General features: G+C 47.3%; 1 protein-coding gene across 2 annotated transcripts; it reads right to left on the bottom strand.

Moving 5' to 3' along the window:
• Positions 1-5956: 5956 nt before the first annotated feature.
• Positions 5957-21655, bottom strand: EAPP (E2F associated phosphoprotein). 2 transcript variants are annotated; one of them, XM_012926859.2, is made up of 6 exons: positions 21537-21655; positions 16768-16949; positions 15582-15677; positions 12675-12789; positions 7848-7961; positions 5957-6239 (listed from the first exon to the last, which is right to left on the bottom strand). In XM_012926859.2, exons 1-6 carry the CDS (start codon positions 21608-21610, stop codon positions 5963-5965), a joined length of 858 nt encoding a protein of 285 aa, XP_012782313.2. In that variant the 5' UTR covers positions 21611-21655; the 3' UTR covers positions 5957-5962. The 2 variants fall into 2 exon arrangements, with proteins under 2 accessions (XP_012782313.2, XP_004584803.2); XM_004584746.3 differs by having other exon boundaries at positions 12675-12792.
• Positions 21656-22054: the final 399 nt, after the last annotated feature.

Below are 22054 nucleotides of genomic sequence, written 5' to 3' on the forward strand. Positions count from 1 at the left end.
AGAAAAATGACTAAATAAAGGATGGCTCACAGTGAGAAAAAAAAAAAAGAAAAGAAAAAGTCGTACTTAATGATTCTGTGTCTATCAAATTCTGTAGCATCACATCAGTGCTTGTCTGAGGTGAGAGGCTACAGAGAGCCGGATTACCAAGGAGCGTCAGATCAATACCAAGAGTGTGAGAGTAATAAATCAGTATCTTGATGTGGTGAGTTTAATGGATACTCACTGCAAAATTAACAAAATATTTAATTTGGGGACCAGCATTGTGGCAGGTGCTACAAGCATCCCCCACTGGGGCACTGACTGCAGTCCCAGCTGCCCCATGTTAGATCATCTCCCTGATTCAAATGCAGGGGCCCCTGCCACCCTCGTGGAGAGACCCAGATGGAGTTGCAGGTTCCTGCATCTGCCTGGCCCAGCCCCAGCTTGTTGTGGCCATTTAGAGAATGAACCAGTATACAGAGGCGCTCTCTGTTAACTCGGCCTCTCAAATAAATCTTTTTATTGTTAAGTTTTATTCCACTTTTAGTAAACCAACTAAACCTCAACAAAGGTACAAAAACACTTCAAACTTAATCCAGCAATATCTAGGGGTTCCCAAGATCACCTCTAGTTTGTACAACTCATTAGTGTTATCACCTTTGGGAGGGCACCTTTATGTAGGGAAGGAATCCAAAATCGGGCCCTTCATCATTCTAAGTCACAAAAGTCAATAATAAAACTAAAGCTAAGCATTAACAATGTTAAAATTTACACAGCAAGGCTCAGCGCAGTAGCCTAGTAGCTAAAGTCTTCACCTTGCACGTGCCAGGATCCCAAATGGGCACCAATTCGTGTCCCAGCGGCCCTGCTTCCCTTCCAGATCCCTGCTTGTGGCCTGAGAAAGCAGTGCAGGACAGCCCAAAGCCTTGGGACCCTACACGCATGTGGGAGACCTGGAAGAAGCTCCAGGCTCCTAGCTTCATATCGGCTCAGCTCCAGCCGTTGCAGTCACTTGGGGAGTCAATCAGCAGACAGAAGATCTTCCTGTCTCTGCTCTTCTTTGTATGTCTGACTTTCCAGTAAAAATTAAAATCTTAAAAAAAAAGATTTACATAGCAGCCAAGGAATAAAAAAGCAAGAACCTAGCTTGCCAATCAACTTCTCTATCAGCTGGGAGCTCATGAGTCATAATGGGCAACAGGAATAGAGGAGACATGCCTAATAAATGGGAAAAATATTCATAGATTTTCTGGGAAAGGGACATTGTAAATCCTCAGAAGCCATTTTCTTTCTGTCCCTTTATGGCCTTTGACAACTGGGAACTGTCAAGGGGCTCATGGGAGTGATTGTTAGCACAGAAATTACAAGGCTTGAAATCACATGGGATCTCTCCAATTGAAACCAGTTAATCAGAGGAGAAGCTTCTGCTGGGGAAAGCCACCCTGTTCTCAAAGAGGAGAGCCATCAGGGCAGGGGTAAAACCTCAGGCACTGCCTGGGTAACATTAGGATCACAGGGCTCGAGACAGTTATACTTCCGGCTGTGATTACAGCGAAATGAGGCAGAGTAAAATCAGCCAAGGAAAACGGCATGTGGGACAAAGGTCAGGGGCAAACCAAGAACCAGCATCCAAGGACACAAATCCCTAGTGGTAAGCTGTTTTTAAGATTTATTTTCTTACTTAAAAGACAGAGTTATATACAGAGAGAGGGAGAGAGAAAGAGATCTTCCATCCTCTGGTTGCTCCCCCAATAGCTGTAATCGCTGAGAGTGGGCCAGGCTGAAACCAGGAGCCTGGAACACCATGCCATGGTGGCAGGAGCCCTTTCCAGCTGCATCAGCAAGGAACTGGCCTCACAATGGAGCAGCTAGGACGAAAACTGGGGCGCAGTGTTACAGGAGGCAGCCTACTGCCTACACCACAGTGCCACACCTGCACCCGTACCCCACTCTCTTCCCCTACCCCAGCAGTAAGCTGTAACACAGGTGAAATGAGGTTGACCATAGAAGCTCATTAGACAGTCAGTTCCGTGTTATTTAAGGCTGGTCACATACGCTCCCTCTGCCTAACAGCACCAAAATCTCAATCTCTGAGAATAGCTGTACAGCACACACACAATGGCGTTTCAGCACGCAAGCTAGTTAAGGTGGCTGGATTCCTCCCAAAATTCCCAGGACACCAGCGCCATCCAACAGCCAACACTGTGAGCAGACTGCCCAGGACAGCAGTCGGACGTGTACGCTCACCCTTTCAGGCAATTTAAACACACTCTACTGATTTCATGAAAGCAAAGGGTGCTTGCACTCCCACACTTAAAACAGCATTTCATCACCCACTTTTCCCTGGTCCTCAGCCCTTCCCACCCTAGCAAACCCTGTAATCACCATCAAATAAATAAATTTAAAAATAAATATTTCAATAGGCAGAAAAAATCATTTGCTAAAATTCACTATTTCAAGGAAACATTTTTAAGTAAAACACAACCTGAGACAGCATCACTAGCAGAGGCAGGCACCTGGCCTAGCAATGCAGCTGTCAGCTAAGGACACTCGTGCCCCCAACTCACATCAGTGTTCCGACGCAATTCCCAGCTCCGGCTCCTTCCTCCAGCTTCCTGCTAATGCAGACTATGGAAGCCAGCAGGTGACAGTTCAAGTAATTAGGTTCCTAACATCCATGTGGGAGACCTGAATTAAGTTCTCAGCACCCAGCTTAAGCCCCAGTTGAGGGCCACGGCAAGTATCTAGGGTCAAGCAGGAGATAAGAGCTCTCACCAATTAAAAAATAAGTTCAATTTTAACTGCAAAAATAGGTATACCCCAAATGCCTAACTTCCTTTCTTTAGAAAGCATTGTTTTGATTTTAAGCCATGACTTTTTAATAACAATATATTTTCATTGCATTTGAAAGGGAAAGGGAAGAAGTACGAAGGGGGAGCACACTTCCACCCAGTGGCCCACCCCCCAAACACCTGCAACAGCTGATGCCGGGCCAGGAGGAAGGAGGCTGGAATGCAAAAATCGCAGTCCACCCGGGAATCACAAGGCCATCATCCACCATCTCCCAGCACTGAGTATTAGCAGGAAGCTGGACAGCAACAGAGCTAACGCACCCTATGCAGCACAGCTGTCCCAAGCAGCACTTCAAATGCTATGCTAAACATCTGCCCCATTATCCTTAATATATAACAAACTAGTTTATATCAACTAAGTTTAAATAGTATCAAAAACAGATTCTATACAGGTCTTTCCTTCTCAAGTTGTTATCAATAATTTTATCTTTACACATTGGGATTTCCTCTTTTATTACACTAACACTCTTTTTTTTTTTTTTTTAAGATTTTATTATTATTATTGGAAAGCCGGATATACAGAGAGGAGGAGAGACAGAAAGGAAGATCTTCCGTCCGATGATTCACTCCCCAAGTGAGCCGCAACGGTCGGTGCGCGCCAATCCGATGCCGGGAACCTGGAACCTCTTCCGGGTCTCCCACGCGGGTGCAGGGTCCCAAAGCTTTGGGCCGTCCTCAACTGCTTTCCCAGGCCACAAGCAGGGAGCTGGATGGGAAGCGGAGCCGCCGGGATCAGAACCGGCGCCCATATGGGATCCCGGGGCTTTCAAGGCGAGGACTTAAGCCGCTAGGCCACGCCGCCGGGCCCTACACTAACACTCTTAACAATAAGCCTTCTCGAACATATTTTTCAGGTGATGTTTATGTATAAAGTCATTGAGAACCAGGATAGCACTGCGGTGGCTCTAAGGCATAGCAGGTAAAGCTGCCAATGCAGCACCAGCATCCTATATGAGCACTCCACTTACGATCCAACTCCCTGCAAACTCCCTAATTCACCTGGGAAAGCAGCAGAGGATGGCCCAAGCACCTGAGCCCTTGCCACCTACATTGGAGACCCAGAAACTCCTAGCTTCAGCCTGAACCAGCTCTGGCCACTCAGGCCACGTAAAGAGTGAACCAGTGGATGGAGATCTCTTTCTTTTTTTCCCCTTTATAACTTTTTCAAATAATTTTTTTTTTTTAAGATTTGGTTATTTTTATTGCAGAGTCAGATAAATAGAGAGAGGAGGAGAGACAGAAAGGAAGATCTTCAGTCTGATGATTCACTCCCCAACTGAGCTGCAACGGCCGGAGCTGCGCTGATCCGAAGCCAGGAGCCCGAAGCCAGGAGCCCGGAGCCTTGTACAGGTCTCCCACGCGGGTGCAGGGTCCCAAGGCTTTGGGCCAAACTCAACAGCTTTCCCAAGCCATAAGCAAGCAGCTGGATGGGAAGTGGAGCTGCTGGGATTAGAACCGGCGCCCATATGGTATTCTGGTGTGTTCAAGGCAAGGACTTCAGCCACTAGGCTACCATGCTGGGCCCTCAAATAAATTTTTAAAAGTAAAATAAAGACACTATTCAAGACATGCACATCCCACACTGGAAGTGCCCAGGTTCAAGTCTCAGCTCCCTGTTACTGTGTACACTGGGAAGCAGCAAGTGATGGCTCAGGTACTCTGCTGAACCTCTGCCACTCACGTGGGCAACCCGGACCAAGTCCCAGGATGTTAGCTGTGCCTTAACTCACCTCCAGACACTGCAAGCACTTGGGGCGGGGGGTTAGGGGGAGCGAACCAGCAAATGGAACATCTCTCTCCTGTGCCTTCCAAATGAATAAAAACAAATTTTAGAAATTTAAGTTTTTTTTGACAAAACCAGAGGCAAGCAGGATAGTTTCCCTTAATAGACAGAAACTCCCTCAAGTCTTATTAACTCCCGACCTCTGCAAGCAATCACTACACATGTGTTAAGAAAACTAGGCCTCATTGGGCCCGGAGTGATAGCATAGCGACTAAAGTCCTCACCTTGAACGACGCCGGGATCCCAGCAGCCTTGGGACCCTGTATCCACGTGGGAGACCCAGAGGAGGCTCCAGGCTCCTGGCTTCAGATCAGCACAACACTGGCCGTTGAGCTCACTTACTGAGTGAATCATTGGACGGAAGATCTTCCTTTCTGTCTCTCCTCCTCTCTGTACATCTGACTTTCCAATAAAAATAAATAAATTTTTAAAAATAACAATAATTATTAACAAAACTGTGGGGAGCGGCTGAGCTCACGTGCATGTTAGGTGGTCACAAGATGGCGGCTGGCCGAGGGCCAGGAGGCGGGATTTGTCTCACCAGCAGGTAAACAGGATAGGCTAGTTCCCCCGCTGTGATTGCTGGCCTATCAGATAGCTCCGTGGACCACAGGCAGAAGTGATTGGTGGAAAAATGATATAAGAATAGCCGGTAAAAGCTGCACTCGGACGGACGGATGGACGAAGACGGACGAAGACGGGGAACAGGGCACAACTGGAACGGATGGACAGTAGAAGACTGGGGGGCGACGCAGAGACTACTAGGGGCGACGCAGAGACTACTAGGGGCGACAAGGAGACTGGGGGGCGACGAGCAGACTGGGGAATGAAGCAGAGAGAGTACGGGAAGAAATGTGGGAAGAAGGGTGGCGGAAAACGGGAGGAAGGGTGGCGGAAGAAGCGGGTAGGAAAGCTTAGACAAATGGGGACAGGAGCAGCGGAGAAAAGGTTTTTAAACACAGCCGTTTTTGCCAGTTTTCCCCGGACCTACAAGAGTATGACTCGGTGTTTTTAGTGTCGCTGCTGCTGAGCGGCGGCGACAAAACTCAGAAACAAAGATTACTTCCAACTCCAAACTATTTCAGTTCTAAAGAGCTTTAATAAGAGAAAAACCCCACAGTTTCCAAATGTCCATCAAAAAGACAGAATATTAGTCCTGTCGGTATCAGGAAGAGATGAAATTACAGGATAAAAAAGAGGGAGAAATGATGAAGGCTGATAACTGTTCTCATCCATAAGACAAGATACCACTTCCTCAGGTGACAACTCCTACTACAACAACGAGCAGGCAGGAGCAAGGGAACCGTCCAGATGCCGCATCAGGCAGTGAGTGGAGTCACACTGTTTAGGAATGGCTTGCTAAAACGTTGAAGAAGTGAAAGACTTCATCCTTGTCAAAGACAGCCACCTCCGTGGAGCACTCGGAGCACAGCACCGGGTGGTAGGTTTCCTCCACAGCCGTCTCCACCTGCTGCACAGCGTCTTCCTGGTTAGACCTCATCTTCTTCCGGCCTCGCCATCTCTTCCTATTCTCCGGGGCTTTGTATCTTAGAACCTCCTCCTTGTTGACAGAGCAATTCATCACGAACATCGCTCTATACTGAGTTTTATAAGATTCATGCCTAAGAGGAAAATGAAATGAAAAACTGGCATTTATGTTCTATTCTATCAGTTATCCATTTATACAAAATTTGAAAATACCAAGACTTACTGAAATACCAATCAAAGGTAAGTGGTGGGAACAAACCTCCGATATGATGAAAAATTTTTAAAACAATAAGGTTAATTTTTTTTTAAGATTTATTCAGTTTATTACAAACTCAGATATACACAGAGGAGGAGAGACAGAGAGGAAGATCTTCCGTCCATTGATTCACTCCCCAAGTGAGCCGCAACGGCCGGTGCGCACCAATCCGATGCCGGGAACCAGGAACCTCTTCCGGGTCTCCCACGCGGGTGCAGGATCCCAAAGCTTTGGGCCGTCCTCCACTGCTTTCCCAGGCCACAAGCAGGGAGCTGGATGGGAGGTGGAGCTGCCGGGATTAGAACTGGCGCCCATATGGGATCCCAGGGCGTTCAAGGTGAGGACTTAAGCCGCTAGGCCACGTCGCCGGGCCCAAAGTTAAATTTTTTTAAAAAGAGATTAATCATGCAGCATCAAGAATGTGCGTACAGGGCCCAGTGCAGTAGCCTAGCAGCTAAAGACCTCGCCTTGCAAGCGCTGAGATCCCATATGGGTGAAAATTCGTGTCCTGGCAGCCCCGCTTCCCATCCAGCTAACTGCTTGTGCCCTGGGAAAGCAGCTGAGGACAGCACAGTCTTGGGACTGTGTGTCTGCGTGGGAGATCTGGAAGAGGATTGAGGTTCCTGGCTCCTGGCTTTGGATCAGCGCAGCTCCAGCCATAGCAGCCACTTGGGGAGTGAACCAGCAGAAGATCTTCCTCTGCCTCTCTTCCTTTATATATATCTGACTTTGCAATAAAAATAAATAAATCGGGCCCAGCATCGTGGCCTAGCGGCTAAAGTCCTAACCTTGAACGCCCCGGGATCCCATATGGGCGCCGATTCTAATCCCGGCAGCTCCACTTCCCATCCAGCTCCCTGCTTGTGGCCTGGGAAAGCAGTTGAGGACGGCCCAATGCATTGGGACACTGCACCCCCATGGGAGACCCGGAAGAGGTTCCAGGTTCCCGGCATCGGATTGGCGCGCATCTGCCCGTTGCGGCTCACTTGGGGAGTAAATCATCGGACGGAAGATCTTCCTCTCTGTCTCTCCTCCTCTCTGTATATCTGACTTTGTAATAAAATGAATAAATCTTTTAAAAAAAAAAAGTTTACTTTTGGGGCTGGCATACTGGCACAGCAAGCTAATCCTCTTCCTGCAGTACTGACATTCCATGTGGACGCCAGGTCAATTCCTGGCTGCTCCACTTCCAATCCAGCTCCCTGATAATGGCCTGGGAAAGCAGAGGAGGGTAGCTCAAGTCCGTGGGCGCCTGCAAACATGTGGGAGATCCGGAGAAGCTTCCAGCTCCCAACTTCGTGTCAGCCCAGCCTTTACAACCATCTGAGGAGCAAACCTGCAGATGAAAGCTTGCTCACTGGCCCTCTAATCCTGACTTTCAAATAAAATAAACAAACCTGGAAAAAAAAAAAAGTCTACTTCTGACTTAAACAAAGCATCACGGGTTGCTTTCTTTTCTCGGGGTGCATGTAAGCACTCACGTTACCTCTGGCAGTCCAGGCACAGGGTCGTCATGCAGGCAGGGCAGTTCAGCACAGCGTCACTACTGGGAACCGGCTGCTGTTGCTGGCGTGGTCTCTGCAGGCCAAACCCATGGTAGCTGGAACAGAAAAAGATAGTGTGGGAGGGGAAGGACATACCTGAACCTCAACTTGCTTTTTTAGTGCTACCCTCCAAAAAGACTACCTGGAGGAATAGCTGACTCCAAGAATGAGGCACACAAGACAAGCACAAGGTATTGTGGCACAGTGGCTTAGGCGTCACTTGGGATACCTCCAGTGCATATCAGAAAGGCCAGGTTTAAGTTCAGGCTAGCTTCTTTTTTTTTTTTTTTTTTTTTTTTAAGATTTTATTTTTATTACAAAGTCAGATATACTGAGAGGAGGAGAGACAGAAAGGAAGATCTTCCGTCCGATGATTCACTCCCCCAGTGAGCCGCAACGGGCCGGTGCGCGCCAATCCGATGCCCGGAACCAGGAACCTCTTCCGGGTCTCCCACGCGGGTGCAGTGCCCCAAAGCATTGGGCCGTCCTCGACTGCTTTCCCAGCCCGCAAGCAGGGAGCTGGATGGGAAGTGGAGCTGCCGGGATTAGAACCGGCGCCCATATGGGATCCCAGGGAATTCAAGGCTAGGACTTTAGCCGCTAGGCCACGCCGTCGGGCCCTCAGGCTAGCTTCTTTATCCAACTTCCTGCTAATGCGCAAGCTGAGGGGCAGCAGATAATGGCTCAAGTACTTGAGTCTCTGTCACTACATGGAACACAGCCAGAGTTCTTACAGACGCGGAAAGTCAGGAAGCATTAAACACACAAAAACACAATGAGAAGACTGTATCAAAGGAACAGGAGCCAAGCGAAAGGGTCCCCAAAGGCCAAAGTGGAAAACACCTGAATAATCAAACATAAGGGAGATTCAGAAATATGGAAGGCACTGGCACGGCAGTATTGTAAGTTAAGCCCCTGTCTACAGCATCAGCACCCCATATGGGCACTGGTTCAAATCCCACAGTCCAACTCCAAACCAGCTCCCTGCCCTCCTTGGCCCCTGCACTCATCTGGGAGACCCAGTAGTTTCTGGCTCCTGGCTTTAGATCAGCTCAGCTGTGGCTGTCGCAGCTATCTGGGGAATGAACCAGTAGATGGAAGATCTGTCTGTCTTTCTTTCTCTCTTTTTAACTGTGCATTTCAAATAAATAATGTTTTGTTTTGTTTTCTAAGTATCAAAAACTTCATGGAGCACGGAGTTTAAACATTTCAGGAGTGGACAAGGCACACACACATCCCAGGTCAGGGTGTCGGGGCTGAGTCCCACCTCTACTTCCCACCCAGCTTCCTGCCAGTGGGCCTGGAACTCAGGGTCCTGTCATTCATGGGGCAGTGAGCAAGAAGATGGAATCTCTCTATCTCCGCCACTCTACCTTTCAAATGAACACTCTTAAAAGAGGAAAAAGAAAAAAAAAAATTCATGTTTGGGCCTAGCATTCTGAGACACTGATTAAGTGAACCAATAAACAGATCTCTCCATCAGCCTTTCAAATAAATAAATGTTAAGATTTGCATTCAAGGGTCCAGCGTGGTAGCCTAGCAGCTAAAGTCTTCACTTTGCACAAGCCCCGGGATCCCATATGGGCACCGGTTCTAATCCTGGCAGCCCTGCTTGCCATACAACTCCCTGCCTGTGGCCTGGGAAAGCAGTCGAGGACATCCCTAAGGCTTGGGACCCTGCACCACCCGTGTGAAAGACCCGGAAGAGGTCCAGGTTTCTGGCTACAGGTCAACGCAGTTGCGACTACTTGGGGAGTGAATCATCAGATGGAAGATCTTCCTCTTCGTCTCTCCTCTTCTGTGTAAATCTCACTTTCCAATAAAAATAAATAAATCTTAAAAAAAAAATACACACTTTACATAAACTTTTTATAGCCCCCTCAATACATTAAAATATAAAAGTAGCCAAAATTATCTTTTTTCTAAAAATTCTAAATAAATACTAAATTTAAATTATTTTTTTAAGATTTATTTTTTATTATAAAGTCGGATATACAGAGAGGAGAGATACAGAGGAAAATCTTCCATCCGATGAGTCACTCCCCAAGTGAGCGCAACAGCTGGTGCTGCACCAAGCTGAAGCCAGGAGCCAGGAACTTCCTCCAAGTCTCCCACACGAGTTCAGGGTGCAAGGCTTTGGGCCAAACTCAACTGCCTTCCCAAGCCACAAGCAAGGAGCTGGATGGGAAGTGGAGCTGCCGGGATTAGAACCAGCGCCCATATGGGATCCCAGGGCGTTCAAGGTGAGGACTTAAGCCACTAGGCCACTGCGCCAGGCCCTAAATTTAAATTCTCACCCCCATGCAATACGATTTTGTGATGTAACCAATAAACCAACAATCAATGAGAGTCAGACTGCTTATGATCTACATCAAAGAACTGAAAAACCTGATATGCTTTTAATACCCTATGCTACTCGGAAATGGGGCCGGAGAGCAGAGAAATCCTCCACCTTCTTAAGAGTGTGTGAGGAAGATGTTAAGATTATAATAGGTAACTTACAGACACCAGACTCGAATCTGTTTTAGACATTAGCAAAAACTATTAAGACATACAATGGGATCCAAGAGCGATCCTGACAGCCTCTTAACAGGAGGTCATATGCACAGAGCAGGAGGGGACCCCAGAGTGGAGCAGGAAGACAGGAGAAGGCTTGTATCCCAACCCTGGAGACTCCCGGATCCTCACCTAGGACTATCAGTATGGGCACCAAGGACTATATACCAACTGCCAAGGAGATCACGGGGAATTGGAGTGTCCTCGTAGGCCAAGAACTCTTCAGGTTATCCATTCCCTATCACACCTCCTACTCGGGATAGAAGCAGCCCAGATCCTTCCTCACAGGATCTAATGTCATTGGGACAACAGCCAGGAGCCCTAAGCAGTCCTCAGAAACAGAAGAACAGTAAATTTCCTTCAGGACCTGGGAGAGGAGCTTTCTCTGGTCCTAACTTAGTTTCAACTTTGGATCCCCACCCTCTCTTGCAATGACCATCATGGTTGTTCCGGAGCCCCCCCAAAATCAGATCAGATAGACAGAGACCAATAAAGAAATCTTAGAACAGACAGGAAATAGTCAGCTTGGACTCACATATACCTTACTAGGTAGGACACAAAGATTAGTTACTCCTCACTAAGGCATTGAGGATTTCTCTGCACACCCCTCCTAAAACTGTTCTGCGCCTCAATTGTTAACATATGCCTTGCTAGAGTTATAAGCTTGTTTGGGCTATCCTAAAATTCGCCAAGTTCAGTAAAAATCACACTTTAAAACTATAAGCTGGGGCCCGGTGGCGTGGCCTAGCGGCTAAAGTCCTCACCTTGAATGCCCCGGGATCCCATATGGGCGCCAGTTCTAATCCCAGCAGCTCCACCTCCCATCCAGCTCCCTGCTTGTGGCCTGGGAAAGCAGTCAAGGACGGTCCAATGCATTGGGACCCTGCACCCGCGTGGGAGACCCGGAGGAGGTTCCTGGCTCCCGGCATCGGATCGGCGCACACCGGCCCATTGTGGCTCACTTGGGGAGTGAATCATCGGACGGAAGATCTTCCTCTCTGTCTCTCCTCTCTGTATATCTGACTTTGAAATGAAATAAATAAATCTTTAAAAAAAAAAGAAAATAGACACAAGACAGCTGAATAGTACCCTATAACCACTTTTAGGCATATAGCAGCCGGTTGTGTATAAACTAAAATTGAAATGTCAATGAAGTAGGGGCCCGGCGGCGTAGCTTAGCGGCTAAAGTCCTCACCTTGAACACACCGGGATCCCATATGGGCGCTGGTTCTAATCCCGGCAGCTCCACTTCCGATCCAGCTCCCTGCCTGTGGCCTGGGAAAGCAGTCGAGGATGGCCCAATGCATTGGGACCCTGCACCCGTGTGGGAGACCCGGAAGGGGTTCCTGGTTCCCGGCATCGGATTGGCGCACACTGGCCGTTGCGGCTCACTTGGGGAGTGAATCAATGGACAGAAGATCTTCCTCTCTGTCTCTCCTCTCTGTATATCTGACTTTGTAATAAAATAAATAAATCTTAAAAAAAAAAAATGTCAATGAAGTAGTCACAGAACGTGGTTAAGAACTTGCATTTTCTGGGCCCGGCGGCGTGTCCTAGCAGCTAAAGTCCTCACCTTGAACGCCCCGGGATCCCATATGGGCACCGGTTCTAATCCCGGCAGCTCCACCTCCCATCCAGCTCCCTGCTTGTGGCCTGGGAAAGCAGTCAAGGACGGCCCAATCCATTGGGACCCTGCACCCGCGTGGGAGACCCGGAGGAGGTTCCTGGCTCCCGGCTCCGGATCGGCACACACCGGCTGTTGCGCTCACTTGGACAGTGAATCATCAGACGGCTCTCTGTATATCTGACTTTGTAATAAAATAAATAAATCTTTAAAAAAAAAAACGAACTTGCATTTTCTAACATATTGGTCACTTAATACCATATCAATTAACTCCATGATGTGGTAAATTGTTGTTGATGTTGTGTTGTGGCTTTTCATTGGAGGGGATGATATTCTGCCAGCACTACTTTCAGACCAGGGATGGTCTCCCAGTGAAACTGTTGAATTTATCTGGACAATAAAACGCTGGACTCTATGCATGGTACATGCCCGCAATGAAGGAATCATGACTGGTTATGAACTGCACTACTGCAACAATGCGGAGGAATCCTACATGGGGGGAGGGTTTGGGGAGGGGTTGGGGGAATCCCAGAGCCTATGAAACTGTGTCATAAAACAAAATAATAATAATAATAATAAAAATTCTTACCCTCTTCTCTGTGCATCAACCCAGGCCTGATCTCTGTTGTCTTTTTCAGGATCATACAGTAACTCATCATTTGTTGGAATCCTGTATTGTTTCTTCTTTTTTTTCTTGGTCTCCCCTGCTAATTTTCAAAATGTTCAGGATTATGGCTAAGTATAAAGTTGAAACTTCACATTTCTTATGCATAATGAAGAATCCAATCTCCCTAACTACATATTTTTTATTTTTCCTTCTTTAGAAAGTTTAGAGAAAAACTTTAGAAGTCATTCAAGTAAAGTTCTCATCCAATCACCAGGTCACTAAAACAAAGATGATACAGCAGGCAAAAACTACTTCTTCATCAAAAACTTGTATTTCCAGGGCTACAGATAACAAAAATTTAGTCTCAAAAGGATCACTTAAAATCTATCAGGAGGGGCTGGCACCATGGCACAGCAAGTTAAGCTCCACCTGTGGTGCGGCATCCCATGTGGGCATTGATTCATGTCCCAGCTGCTCCACTTTCCACCCGCTCCCTGCTTACGGCCCGGGAAAGCAGCAAAGGATGGCTTAAGTCCTGGGGTCCCCTATTCTGAAGCAGACCCTCTCCCGCTGTGGTGGCCGCATCAGAGTGATCAGAGCAGCTAGGTTCAGATCCCAGTTCTGGCTCCTGGCTCCAATTTCAAGTTCACCCAAATCCTAAGAGACAGTTGTGATAGCTCAAGCACCTAGCTTCCTGCCAGCTCTACTGGCTTAGGACTGACTGGCTCCCTGGTCTGACCCCAGCTCTGCCTCAGCCACTACAGATTAGCAGATCAGAGCACTTTCGTCCCTCTGCCCCTCAAAAAATCAAATAAATAAAATAAATCTGATGTTACTAAAATCAGAAGAAAAATACTTCAAAAATGAGTTGGGGAAAAACCACCACAGCTATCCACATACACTAGATTTTAAAAATGTACTCTGGCGGGCTCAGTGCAATGGCTCAGTAGCTAAATTCTTGCCTTGCATATGCCAGGATACCATATGGGCACCAGTTCATGCCCCAGCTACTCCACTTCTATTCCAGTTCCTTGCTTGTGGACTGAGTAAGCAATTTAGGATGGCCCAAAGCCTTGGGATCCTGCAACCACATGGGAGACCAGGAGAAAACTCCAGGCTCCTGGCTTCAGATCAGCTCAGCTCCAGCCGTAGCAGCCATTTGGGAAGAGAACCAGCAGACAGAAGATCTTTCTCCCTGTATCTCCTTCTTTCTGAATCTGCCTTCCCAAAAAAAACAAATAAATCTCAGACCTGGCACAGTAAAGTACTCATCTTGCATGCACAGGGATCCCATATGGGTGCCAGTTCATGTCCTGGCTGTTCCACTTCCCTTCCAGCTCCCTGCATGTGACTTGGGAAAGCAGTCAAGGATGGCCCAAAGCCTTGGACCCTGCACCAGCATGGGAGATCCTGAAGAAGCTCGGGTTCCTGGCTTTGAATCAGCTCAGCTCCAGCCACTGCAGATACTTGGGGAGTGAACCAGCAGACGAAAGATCTTCCTCTGTCTCTCCTCTCTGTAAATCTAACTTTCCAATAAAAAATAAATAGATCTTTAAAACAAACAAATAAATCTTTAAAAAAAAGGAAAAAAATGTACTCTGGCAAATCAGTAATTAAGTGCTATTTAACCTGCAAAAATATAAAGTTGGAGGCAAGAGTTTAGCACAGTGATCTAAGCTTCTGCTTATGACACTGGCATCCCATGGTTGGAGTACTGGTTGAAGCCCTGGCTATCTGCTTCTGACACAGCTGCCTGCTAAGAAACCGAGATGGGATTCTAGGCTTCTGTCTTCACCCTGCTCCAGATGTCTTCACATCTGCTGCAGACATCTGGGGAGTGAACCAGTGGAGCGATATTCTCTTTACATCCATCTCCATCTCTGTCTTTCAAATAAATTTTTCAAAATAAAAATAAAGGGGCTGCCTCTACAGCACAGTGGGTTAAAACTGACGTCAGGGTGCCCAGAGTAGTAACCTAGTAGCTAAATCCTTGCCTTGCATGCACTGGGATCCCATATGGGTGCTGGTTCATGGCCCACCTGCTCCATTCCCATGCAGCTCCCTGCCTGCGATCTAGCAAAGCAGTAGAGGACGGCCCAAAGCCTTTGGACCCTGTACCTGCGTGAAGAGACCCACAAAAAGCTCCTGGCTCCTGGCTTCAGATCAGCTTAGCCCCAGCCACTGCGGCCACTTGGAGAGGGAGCCAGTGGAAAAAAATCTTTCTCTCTGTCTCTCTTTCTCTCTGTATATCTGCCTTTCCAATAAAAATAAGTAAATTTGAAAAACAAAACAACCTACTGCCAGGAATCCCAGCTTCCCATAAGAATGTCAGTGGACATTCTATCTGCTCCACTTCCAACCCAGGCCTCTGCTAACGTGTTTGGGAAAGCAGTGGATGACGGCCCAAGGACTTGGGTGGGCCCCAGCCCCCTGCCACCCACATCGGAGACCTGGATGGAATTTCAGGCTCCTGGTTTTGGCAAGGCCCAGGCCCAACCATGGCAGCCATTTGGGGAGTGAACTAAAAATATGAAAATAAGTTAAGTAGTAATAAACACTACTTGGGGAAAAAAAAGAAAGAAACACTATTTGGAAGCAAATATTGCTATTGTGAGGAAACTAAAGCACTAGGGAGCCAGGAATCCTGACAAAGGAATTGCTGGGCCCAGACCCTCTCCTCTGGTGGCAATAATGCTGGTGCTGTGCCCTCACGCGCTGCAACCCCAGCTTCTTGGATTAATCAATTCTGCTTCCATTTCCACATCAGTAGCCTATAGTTTCTTAAAAGATAAAACTCAGAGAGCAGTCTTGATATCAAACAATTGCTAAGCAAAGCTTCCCTCCTAAAATGTAACTGCTAACCCCGGTAACTACCTGTGCATCACTCACCTGCTCTGTCTTCTTCCTCAGAATCAGAATCAAAATATACATCATCATAGTACTTCGTCACAGCCGCTCCACCTTTCCCACTTCCTGAGGAAGACCCTATCAAAACCAGCAATGAAATTAATTCAGAGTAAACCACAAATAATTAACAAGAGAAAACCTTCACATGTTCTTGCATAAGGGACTAGCAACTCATGTACAACCTCGTTTGGAGTGGGGAATATTTCCACATCAATGACTTTACTCCATTTCTTTGGCCTAAGCAATTACAAATTAAATAATACAAATCGTGAGAAAGTTTTTCTCTCCCCTTTCCCACAACCATACCTAGACAAAAAACCATTTCTGGTTAGGGAGCCAGCAAACCTCTGCCTTTTAGCATGGAAGCTAATGCTAAAGAGAACTCTCCCTTTCTAAGCTAGCCATTTTACACAGAGCCCAAGAACAATAAGGAGGCATGTCCCATTATTATTAGAATGAACAAGTGCCAAGCATGATAGCCTAGCAGTTAAAGTCTTCGTCTTGCACACACCAGAATCCCACATGGGCGCTGGTTCTTATCTCGGCAGCCCCACTTCCCATCCAGCTCCCTGCCTGTGGCCTGGGAAAGTAGAAGAGGATGGCCTAATGCCTTGGGACCCTGCACCTGTGTGAGAGACCCAGAAGAGGTTCCAGGCTCCTGGCTTCGGACTGGCTCAGCTCCAGCCACTACAGCCGCTTGGGAGTGAACCATCAGACGGAAGATCTTCCTCTCTGTCTCTCCTCCTTTCTGTATATCTGTTTTTCCAATAAAAATAAATAAGATCTTTAAAAAAAATAAAAATAATGAAATGAACAAGAACTGGTAATGACACCTCTTTAAAAGTACTACATCAGTGCCATCTAATCCCAAAAGTACTTCCACAGGCTTTTAAATAAAATATTCTGAAGTTAAAAAAATAACAAAACAAAAATTCTGACATGAAAACTATAAAAGCAAAGCACACAGTAGTGAAGTCGCTAACAAAGCAGGACACTGCTCTACAGTCATGAAAGAAAATTCTAACTCAAGTAGCTGACCACACTGATTTCTTCACTCAGTGTTTCCTGAGCAGCTACTGAAAGTGCTACAGAGACACCAAGCACACACAAGGCTGCTGTCTTTATGGAGAGTACAAAAATACAGATGACAACTAAAGCCAAAGTTCACCTGTTCCCAGAGAGGACAGCTTGTCCTCCATTGTTTTTATGGTAGAGTTTAACTCAGCTTCCATTTCTTTTTCAAATTCATCTTCACTAGATGATTCACTTTCTCCAGTGAGACATTCTCTGAGCAGTTTTCGCTTTTGGTCTGGAGTTCCATGTAAAAGCACATCCACTTCATCTTCAGAACTAGCACATGTTCAAAAGAGGAAAACATATATAAATATTTACAAAGCAAAATAACTGAAAGCCCCATCATCTCACTAGCCATCAATTTTCCTAAATTTACTTATGTGAGAGACAGAGAAAGCACTTTCACCCACTGGTTCACTCCCCAACCACCGATCTCGGCTGGGGTTGGCTAGGCTGAAGCCAAGGGCCTGGAACTCAACCCAAGCCTCGTGTGGGGGTGGCAGAGACCCACCCTCCACCCAGCCCTCCACATCCCACCCTAAGAATTCAGCACGTACTGTGTCCCAGAGCCTGCACTAACATAGAACCACAGCCAAGAGGCAGTGCAGGCCCTGGGATGCAGGCACTCCATCCAGGACAGAGATGCTTTAATCAGTAGGCTAGACACCTACTTTCCCAACAACTTTAAGTTTTATAAAAGACTACATTTGAAAGACATAGATCACATATTACCTATAGCTAGTCTCACTTAATAGATTAGCCAGTTCTATGTATTTCCAAATATGACTTTTTTATTATAAATAATGCATATTTATTAAAAATTCAAATACAGAAATAAAAGCACAATATCCCACCTAGTATACAAACAGCCACATAAATCCCCTTCCCTCTACTCCCATTCCCCAGAGGTTATCACTGTGAACAAGTTAAAGTATATCCTTTGAAACATTTTCCTTTGTATATACAGGTATGTATAAACACACATAAATGCACTTTTGCCTTTTACAAAAATGAAATCATGTAAATGTACATATTAATCTTCAATTTCTATCTTCATTCATTCAATATACAGAAAATTCACAATAAATCTGATTATCAGTCCTCTTGGGTTTGTTTTCCATTATATAAAATTCATATTCAAGCATCAATTACAAAACTCTTGATAATACACTTCCTCCCATCTTTGAGTCTCATCTCTAACCACTCCAGTATGAAAAGACTGGAACATAAATTACTTTAAATTCTTCCTGAAACAAAGGCAGTACAATCAAACAAACAAACAAACTAGGAACACACTCTGTCATTCCTAGATTTTGGCCTTTTCACTTTGTGTTACATTCTGCCTGGACTTTTCCATGTGGCAAGTCCCTAATTCTTCCAACAATCAGCTTAAAAATGATCTCTAGAAGACAAGACTTCCCAACTTTTTTCAAGACATAATCACTTTTCTATTTACCCCTATACTTTATAGCTAGCTTCTTAATTGTACTTATCTCACAGTACTGCAGTAATTCATTTACATGTTTTGAGTTACCTTTCCATCCAAAGGATCTGATGGAGTGTTTACCTTGGAGCAGGTACTCAGTAATTTAACTGTTGAGGAACCAATGCTTTAGGAACATTTGCTGAGCACCTACTATGCACAGAACCATATCCCAAGCATGAAAAGAAACTTACCATTTTGTCCTAAGGAACTTACCATTTTCCTATTATTTCCCCTGGGTGGATGGGGGAGGGACAGAACACATTTATTATAAGACCACATATTGCTTCTGACATATAGTTGGTTTCAAAAATCTATATTCATTTGCCTCAAATTCATTTAGGAACAAGGCATTGCATAATCAAATAAATCACAAAATAACGGGTAGTTTGTCCAGCAGGTCTGTTAAATGTGGCACAGAGCCTACCCGATCCCAATTCTCTGTCCCAAACCATGGGAAGCCTCCCCACCGTCTCCCTCATAGGACATCATGCTTTCTTCATTTTCCATGCCCATTCTTGTGTTCTCCTGAAGCACACAGGGCTGTTTAGGTCTTACACCACCAGAGGATTTGCTTATGTCTGAAGGAGAAGATGATGAGGAAGATGCTGGAAGTGATGAGGAAGGAGATAATCCTTTCTCTGCTATCCAGCTGAGAGTGGAAGTGACTCTGATGTGGGATCTGGTGGTGTAAGACCAAATATGGCTTTTTAAAAAATATTTTTAATTTTTATCAGTAAGGCAGAATAGATTTACAGGATGAAGAGATAGAAAGTTCTTCCATTTGCTAGTTCTTCTCCAAGTGGCTATAATAGCCAGAGCTGAGCCATTCTGAAGCAAGGAGCTTCTTCCAGGTTTCCTACCGGGTACAGGGTCCCAAGGCTTTGGGGCCGTCCTTGAATGCTTTCCCAGGCCACAAGCAGGGAGCTGGAGCAGAAGCAGAGCAGCCAGCATACCATCAGCGCCTACATGGGATGTCAGTGCCAGGATGCTGGTCCCAATTAATGAGACCCCTCTCAAACACTAGTATCAGTTTGCCTTCTCAAAATAATACCCTTTGGCACAGAGTGCTCAGCAGACAATGCATATAACAACACTCTTTCGGTTCCATACTACTTATTTACTTATTTGCTTTGACAGAAAGAGAGAGCGCACACTCCTCTCCACAGGGCCCATCCCACATCCCTGCAGCAGCGCAGCCTGGCCAAGGAACTCGATCCTGTCTCCCACTGGTTTCTTGAGCCATCACCACTGCTTCCCAGAATCTGCTTTAACAGGAACCTGGAGTCAGCAGCAGGAACAGAACCCAGGCCCTCCCACGCGGGATGTGAGCCCACGAGGTAGGCATTTCAACTAGTGGTCCAAATGCCTGCTTCCCAAACTCCTCTTTACAACACAAAGCCCATGTTGCCATCCTTCCCCAGAGTGAGAAAGCATGGGAAATAAAGTACAATGCCACCAACAACTGTAACAGAAACAACCAATGTTTTAAAGTGGATGAGTAGGGCATAGCTGTTGTAGTACAGTGAGACACTGGCTTCCTGTACCTGGAGCACCTGCTTCAAGTCCCAGCAACTCAGTGCGTCCAGCGCAACCTGGTCCCAACGCACCTGCAAAGCAGCAAGTGATGGCCCAAGTACTTGTGCTCCTGCCACCAGCCTTTCCTTGCATCGTCTCCCTCCACCCCTTCCCCCATCTCTTGGTCTCTGGCAGAGATTCAGAAAGAGAACCAGCAGATAGAAGATCTCTGTCTGCTTAACTCTTTCAAGTAAATAGATACATTAAAAAAAAAAAAAAAAGAATAGGGCCCGGCAGCGTGGCCTAGCGGCTAAAGTCCTCGCCTTGAACGCCCCGGGATCCCATATGGGCGCTGGTTCTAATCCTGGCAGCTCCACTTGCCATCCAGCTCCCTGCTTGTGGCCTGGGAAAGCAGTCGAGGACAGCCCAATGCATTGGGACACTGCACCCGTGTGGGAGACCCGGAAGAGGTTCCTGGTTCCCAGCATCGGATCGGCACACACCGGCCCGTTGCGGCTCACTTGGGGAGTGAATCATCGGACGGAAGATCTTCCTCTCTGTCTCTCCTCCTCTCTGTATATCTGACTTTGTAATAAACTGAATAAATCTTTAAAAAAAAAATAGCTGAATTCCCAGTAGTGTAACTGCAAGTTTTCCCCAGACAGGATAAAATTCTTCCTTCTAGGAATCCCTGCGGATTCCACATGTCTCTCTTCGTCATCTCCGCATCTCTCTGTCATCTCCACATCTCTCTCCATCATCTCCCACATGCCTGTGTTAGAGTGTGGGTAAAATGTTATTGGGCAGTGTGAGGTTCCTTTGTGTGGAGAAAACTACTGCTGCTTTGTTAGGCCAGGAGGCGCCTGGACTTTGGGAGGATACCGCATTAGTGATAAAACTGTTCTTTGCTGTCCTGCAACGTTGTGAACCCAGGTGCAGGGGGGCAAGGGCACAATTCTTCTGTGGTCCCAGGAACGGGAGGAAGATAAGGGTGTGAGAATGGGATGAGTCACACAGATAATGAGTATGGGAACAGAACAGACTGCCTGGGCCTGAAGGTCATAAAAATTAACATGTCTAAAGTTGTTACTTTTGATGTATTTCCCAGCCCAAAAGGACCTATATAAGGTTCTGTCTTGGGCTAGTTCAGGGTCCCACCGCCCCACTTGGCTGGCCTGTGTTCCCCAAGTGCGGTCTGGCCCCAGCATGCTGGAGTAATAAACTCTGTTTGCTGTTTGCATTACCAGCGAGGCTCTTTGTCATTCTCTGGGGGTTGACTACCTCACCTAACGTCCGGGGGCTTTAGCCCGGACTCTAACACTTGCACCTCAGCCATACACACATCCTTCCAACACACATACTTCAGCTATTTCCCCGACTTCACGTTACGCCGGTGGAGAACACGGATTTTAGGACTGGCCACTGCAGTCCACAGACAAGTCTGCCTTACTGCCTTCGTCTGTTTATGGGAGCTTAAGTCTTCGAGATGGGCGCGTTAAGTTCCTTAAATCTCGTAACAAGCTTCTGACCCAGTTTACTGTTCTTTCTTCTGCTTCAGAAACCGAGGCGAAGCGCCTCGCCTTCGCTGAGAGGCAGGATTCGAGCCCACAGGGCTGTGCAGGACGAGCGCCGTGCCCGCGGCCTCTCCCTCCCGCCTCACCGGGTCAGCCTGCCCAGGGCCTGCGTGTCCCCGCCCGGGGATCCCCGACCCACGGCCACACAGGGCGGGGGGCAACAAGCACCGGCCCCGCGAGCGGAGCTGGGGACCCCACGGCTCAGCAGGTGCAGCGAGGGGAGGCGGCCAAACCTCAGCCTCGGTCTGGAGCCTGGCAGACCAGGGTGGGGCGGGGCCCAGGGCCCACCTGCTCAAAGCCGGGTCCTCGTCGCTGGGCTCTTCCACCGCATAGGGGTCGTTGTCATCCAACAGCCGGTTCATGGCGGCCGGTAACGGACTCCTAGGGCCGCGCACAAACCTTTGGTGGCGTCGATCTCCACTGCTCCAAGCCTCTCCGAAAGCGTCCGCACGCCACTTCCTCTCGTACGTCCAAGTCCTTCCTGCGCGCTTGCGCACAAGGCTCCTGCAGAACGAGGGCGGAACCGGTGGGCGGGTCCCAAATCTCCCCGGGAGCTGCGGCCTCACCCTGAAGGAAGAGAAGCAGCTCTGTAGCACATCGGAGATGGGAGTCTCCGGAGGAGGTGAAAACCCCGGGGGCAGCGTCTAGGACCACTGGCGAAGCCGAAAAGTAGCTGCGGAGTCGGAAGTTAAAAAAAAAAAACAAAACCCAGCTTTTCCAGTGCCTCACTCTGGCCCATTCCTGCTTGTGCCCTCCTATAATTCTACTCGAGCTTGAGCAGCCAACGTGAAGCACGCCCGAGATCC

The sequence above is a fragment of the Ochotona princeps genome, chromosome 6 (genome assembly GCF_030435755.1).
Source record: "Ochotona princeps isolate mOchPri1 chromosome 6, mOchPri1.hap1, whole genome shotgun sequence".
NCBI lineage: Eukaryota > Metazoa > Chordata > Mammalia > Lagomorpha > Ochotonidae > Ochotona > Ochotona princeps.

Excerpts from the sequence above, each read along its gene's own strand:
- EAPP (XM_004584746.3), bottom strand. The coding sequence starts at position 21,610 with ATGAACCGGCTGTTGGATGACAACGACCCCTATGCGGTGGAAGAGCCC. Across the intron at positions 15,678-16,767 it reads GCTGTCCTCTCTGGGAACAG|GGTCTTCCTCAGGAAGTGGG; the intron begins GTGAACTTTGGC and ends TGGTTTTGATAG. Across the intron at positions 6,240-7,847 it reads CTGTGCCTGGACTGCCAGAG|GCATGAATCTTATAAAACTC; the intron begins GTAACGTGAGTG and ends TTTTCCTCTTAG.